The sequence below is a fragment of the Oreochromis niloticus genome, linkage group LG4 (assembly GCF_001858045.2).
Source record: "Oreochromis niloticus isolate F11D_XX linkage group LG4, O_niloticus_UMD_NMBU, whole genome shotgun sequence".
Taxonomy (NCBI): Eukaryota; Metazoa; Chordata; class Actinopteri; order Cichliformes; family Cichlidae; genus Oreochromis; species Oreochromis niloticus.
This window is the reverse complement of record NC_031969.2, coordinates 21681300-21687350: the sequence shown is the minus strand read 5'-3', so window position 1 is coordinate 21687350 and position 6051 is coordinate 21681300. Positions and strand designations below refer to the sequence as shown.

Here is a 6051-nt window from a genome sequence, read left to right as displayed (position 1 = left end):
GCGTGCAGCTGCCAAGATGCCACTTGCCACCAGTTTGGCCATATTTCAGAGCTGCAACATCACTGGAGTGCCCAAAAGCACAAGGTGTGCAATACTCAGAGACATGGCCAAGGTAAGAAAGGCTGAAAGACGACCACCACTGAACAAGACACACAAGCTGAAACGTCAAGACTGGGCCAAGAAATATCTCAAGACTGATTTTTTCTAAGGTTTTATGGACTGCTGAAATGAGAGTGAGTCTTGATGGGCCAGATGGATGGGCCCGTGGCTGGATTGGTAAAGGGCAGAGAGCTCCGGTCCGACTCAGACGCCAGCAAGGTGGAGGTGGAGTACTGGTTTGGGCTGGTATCATCAAAGATGAGCTTGTGGGGCCTTTTCGGGTTGAGGATGGAGTCAAGCTCAACTCCCAGTCCTACTGCCAGTTTCTGGAAGACACCTTCTTCAAGCAGTGGTACAGGAAGAAGTCTGCATCCTTCAAGAAAAACATGATTTTCATGCAGGACAAAGCTCCATCACACGCATCCAAGTACTCCACAGCGTGGCTGGCAAGAAAGGGTATAAAAGAAGAAAAACTAATGACATGGCCTCCTTGTTCACCTGATCTGAACCCCATTGAGAACCTGTGGTCCATCATCAAATGTGAGATTTACAAGGAGGGAAAACAGTACACCTCTCTGAACAGTGTCTGGGAGGCTGTGGTTGCTGCTCCACGCAATGTTGATGGTGAACAGATCAAAACACTGACAGAATCCATGGATGGCAGGCTTTTGAGTGTCCTTGCAAAGAAAGGTGGCTATATTGGTCGCTGATTTGTTTTTGTTTTGTTTTTGAATGTCAGAAATGTATATTTGTGAATGTGGAGATGTTATATTGGTTTCACTGGTAAAAATAAAGAATTGAAATGGGTATATATTTGTTTTTTGTTAAGTTGCCTAATAATTATGCACAGTAATAGTCACCTGCACACACAGATATCCCCCTAAAATGGCTAAAACTAAAAACTACTTCCAAAAACATTCAGCTTTGATATTAATGAGTTTTTTGGGTTCATTGAGAACATGGTTGTTGTTCAATAATAAAATTATTCCTCAAAAATACAACTTGCCTAATAATTCTGCACTCCCTGTAAATGGCGTAACATTTTATGAAATGTTGAAATATCCTAACCCTAAACACTCCGGTCTCATGTGAGTTTACAGAGAAGATTTCCGGGGTGTTGATTATGTAATTATAACAGGTAACTGTAAGGGTTAGCGAGATTCTGCTCTCTTTTTTTGTCCAAACATAAAACCTGATAATGGTAAAAGCATCAGTAATAAACCTGAAGAACACAGCACCCATCCATACATACATACATCTTCTTCCACTCATCCGGGGCCGAGTCACCTCCTCCAGCTTCTCTGGGGGAACACCAAGGTGTTCTGAGGCCAGCCGAGAGATACACATGTCCTGGGTCTGCCTCGGGGAATCCTCCCGGTGAGACAAGAAGGAACACCTCCCCAGGAGACATAGCTAACAATTTATCATAATAAAATGCAGCAGCACATTTTTAAGGGAGAAGAGTGAGACATCACAATTACCAATACTTATTAATACAAAAACAGAATTGCCCTCCACTGAACATAAATTACCCAAAACATCACAAACTATGCAGGTTTAGCTCCTCCTCCTGTCAGTCTCTCTGACTTTCTGTCACATATTTAATGGTTCACACCTCCTCTCCTCCTACAGAAGCAGTGCAATCTCATTCTAAGTCACAGCTCTCAACACACAGTGACAACATGCTGGTGACTCTCTGTGCTCTCGTCACTGCTCTAACATGTATGGAACCTCATTTATACTTCAGATTAGTACTTATGTGTTGGATTCATATGTAGTGTGTTTCTCTTGACTCCATGTCTTCTTGTTGTTTGCAGGTGTGAGTGGTGTGACGGTGCTGACACAGAAACCTCCTGTTTTATCAGTGAGGAAAGGAGAGACAGCCACCATGGACTGTAACCTGGGGACTGTTACTGGCAGTGCTGCTCGTTGGTATAAACAGATTCCAGGAGGAGTTCCTCAGTTTGTGCTGTATTTTTATCATAGCTCTAGTTCTCCAGGCTATGGCTCTGGGTTCTCCTCTCCAAAATTCACATCCACTCATCAGTCAACATCAGATTATCGTTTGATCATCAACAATGTGGAGGAGGGAGACTCTGCAGTCTATTACTGTCAGACATGGGACAGCAATGCTGTTGTATCACAGTGATTTACACTGTGACAAAAACCTCCCCACTGTTACTTCTGCTTTTTGATGCTCTTTTTTTTTCACATGCTGACAAAAGACCCATTCAACAAACTCAGTGTAAACCCACCACCTTCAAATAGTGTGTTTATTGTTATTTTTAATTTATTTTAATGTTCATCATTGAAAACTCAACAACTTCAGACAGTCTATTAATAAACACTGAATTACTCTTTTTGATACATTTTAACTATCATCACTTAAAGTATATAATATCGAGGAATTTGATGACCACCAAAAACACAAATTGCCATATATATATGAACACAATTATGTGCGTGTTTTTAAATAACAGCAATTTCACAAACGGTTGTCTAAAACTCTGATAACTGTCACATTCTAGCTGCAGTAAATGACAATAATCAGCCTAAACAGATACTGTTAATGTTACACAGTGAGGTTTAAAAATGTTTCATATGAAGTAAAAATGTACCTAAATTGAATTTTATCTGTTGCTTCTCTTCTCTCTACAATCGTTTTCACATCTCAGCTGAATAGTAAAGGATGTTTACACCTCACACTAACAACATGCTGGGGACTGTCTGCTCTCTCATCACTTCTCTAAAGTGTAAGACGTTCTTCTCATCTGTTTCATAGCCCATCTTTTTGGAGAAAGACATTTCACTCATGTTTTTCTGTGTTTGTTGGCAGATGTTAATGCAGCGGTAGTGTTTATCCAGACACCTGCTGTCCACAAGGTTTCTCCAGGCCAAGAAGTTGTTTTCAGGTGGTTGAATTATGTTAGATGGTCTAAACATGTTCCTGGAGGGGTTCCTCAGTTTTGTCATTCTGGCAGCTCACTTGGCTTTGGAACAGGTTCTCTGTCCCCAGAGGTGGGAAGTAACCAAGTACAAATAAGTTTTCAACTAGCTGTTCTCAACTGCAACATTGAGAGAGATGATAGGAATTCTGTTAGCTGGTATAAACAAGTTCCTGGAGAAGATCATCTGTATGTTCTAAGATTTCTCCATTCTGACAGCTCACCCAGCTTTGAAACAAGATTCTCCTCAGAAAGATTTAACTCTACATCCTCATCATCATCTTATTAAACATTGTATTGCTCATTTTTTAAATTCTCTCTTTTTTTTTCTTTTTTTTACCTTTAACCTGCTCAAAAAGCTGAAAGCTTTTATGTCAGCTGGTACAAACAGCTTCCTGGTTCTTCTCCTCAGTTCTGAGATTTCATCATTCTCACAGCTCACCTGCCTTTTCAGCAGGATTCTCCTCAGACAGATTAATATCTAAATCCTGACCAAACACCGATTTCAAGTCTATTATCAATCATGCAGAGACAGGAGACTCTGCAGTGAGTTCCTGTTAGACATTGGAAGACTCTCCCAATAAAGCTGGTTCATAGTGAAGCAGACTGTGGCCAAAATCTTATTGAGAGACATTACAGCTCTGATTAATGCTGGCCAATAATGAGGACTTTATTAAATCTTGCACAAAACAAGTGACATAAAGGAACAAACGTGACTACACAGAGAGAGACACAGTTATAAAATACAAACAGATGAAGTGAATGAGATGTTGACAGTGAAAGTTGGTCTCTACAGGATGTTTCAGTTCCTCTCCCCTCATCAGTGACAGTCAGGAGGTTTTTGTACAGCCATGTATACAAACTGAATCACTGTGGTATTCGGACAAGGCACCAAGCTGATTGTGACAGGTAAGTACTGTTTAACTGATCATAAAACAACAGAGATTTTGCAAAAATCTGCTGATGACTACTTAATTCAATATGTTTCTTGTTCAGCATAATTGTTTATGATTCTGTACAATCTGAAATAGTTTCATGTTGTCTCATATACAGGAGACATGAATTACTTATGTTTAAAAAATGTGAAATGGTGTCAAACTACTTCTCTGAAAATGGTGTGAAATATGCTGTTTTTTCATTCTTATTGCTTTTAATTTATGTTTAGGTTGGCATTTCAAAAACATACATAGGCATGTTTTCTCTTTCTTCAATAGTAGTTAACAGTTTTACTAAAGTTCAAAATTACTTTGAAGTGATTAGAACCTGGCCGTACACTTTTCTTGAAAGAAAATTACCCACATTAGCTGACATGTTATGCAGAAACCTGCAGAATTAAATCAAAGACATCTTACATGTAAAGTTAAACAGTAACTAATCATATTTTATTTGGTAAAAATATAAAAAGAAATTCAAACAATATGTTGGATCCATATATTTTAGTATTGTACATTAGTTTTGTTTTCTTCTAACTTCATAACAAATGTTATGTTTATTCCATATTGACTCTTCTTGATTCCTTCTGGTTTTATGACTTCATTTCCAATTTCCTTCTTTCCTTTCATTTATTTATTTATTTTTTTGTTGTTTTCTGAACATCCTTCATGTATTTTCAGGCTCCAGCCTCCCTCCTCCTGTCCTGACAGTCTTCCCTCCGTCCAGTGCTGAGCTCCAGTCCAACACAGCTTCTCTGGTCTGTCTGTCCAGTCAGTCTGTGCCTTTTGCAGATGTGAGCTGGTTGGCTGGTGGGAGTCCAGTGAGCAGTGGGATCTCTACCAGCACTGCTGTTCAGAGACCAGACCAGACTTACCAAATCAGCAGCTCTCTGACCATCCAGCCATCAGACTGGAACATGGATAAGGTTTATACATGTAAAGTGTCTTTGGGCTCACAGACTTCAGAGAAAACCATCAAGAAGTCAGAATGTCCCACTGAATAGTCGAGGACCAGAATGTGCATTTAAAATCTGCTTCTTTACTGTTTGTGCTGTTTGCTCATTACAGTCTTTACATGTTAGAAATCAGAGTAAAGCAAAAGGTTTAAGTCATGTATTCATTTGCTGGTTTTAACAAGTATTTTCAGGAATTCATATTTTGCATTAAATTAATAAAAGCATTGGTTTAAAAATGTGTTTTCTTGTGAGTAAATGGGAAATTGCGCAACTGTTTTGCACTAACATAAATTGAAGGTGATTGAAACGAACTGTTACATTTTAGAGAGGGGCACACAGAGGGAAAAAAACACTCATAAGCACAAAATTTTCAATTGTGTTGCTCCCATAGTTTAAACATACGTATATTCTGACATACAGACTAAGTAATATTTGAACACTAGAGAGCATCATTTAATATTTCTTCATGAGTAACAGAGAGGGCAGTTGTCACTGGTTTAAATTATTAGCTGTAGATTTGCAAATGAATCTTCACTCTCGGTTAGTGGAGCATCACCTCTCTGTGTTTCTGTTTCTTCTTGCCCAGGATGCACCTGCAGGTCTTAGTAACTCAAGTAAATGGCAAATAAGCTCCCTGTAAAATAAAATGGATCTGCTGTTTTTAATGGAAATGTTTCAGTTCATATCATTTGATCATTCAGAGACAGTTAGCTGAATACAGTTCGATGTTTGCCTAAACCTAACTTATTTACTGTTAAGGAACATTAAATGAAGTCCAGTTATGAAACTAAACCTTTCTGCATATTTCTGGTGTCATTTGTTGTTTTGCATTGAACATTAAAACCATTACATATAACCAGTGGGTAATATCTAACAAGAACAGAAGTTGAATGAAAAACACAAAACACTGGGCAGAAGACTCAGGACCATGACACATGAAGGCAATCAACTTCTTCCACTTCTGTGAAAAGGCGTCTCCTTTAGACCTTTGCCAAAAACTAATCGTCTAATAAAGATTTCATTTATATACCCATTCTTTGAGCTATTTTTTTTTTTGTAACCAACAATGAGCCTTTTTTTTTTAACCAAAACATCCTCTTTAATTACTCCAAGATACAG

General features: G+C 38.6%; 1 protein-coding gene across 1 annotated transcript; it reads left to right on the top strand.

Moving 5' to 3' along the window:
- Positions 1-1715: 1715 nt before the first annotated feature.
- Positions 1716-5053, top strand: LOC109194566 (immunoglobulin lambda-1 light chain-like). Its single transcript, XM_025906272.1, has 4 exons — positions 1716-1821; positions 1917-2236; positions 3920-3953; positions 4658-5053. Exons 1-4 carry the CDS (start codon positions 1782-1784, stop codon positions 4978-4980), a joined length of 717 nt encoding a protein of 238 aa, XP_025762057.1. The 5' UTR covers positions 1716-1781; the 3' UTR covers positions 4981-5053.
- Positions 5054-6051: the final 998 nt, after the last annotated feature.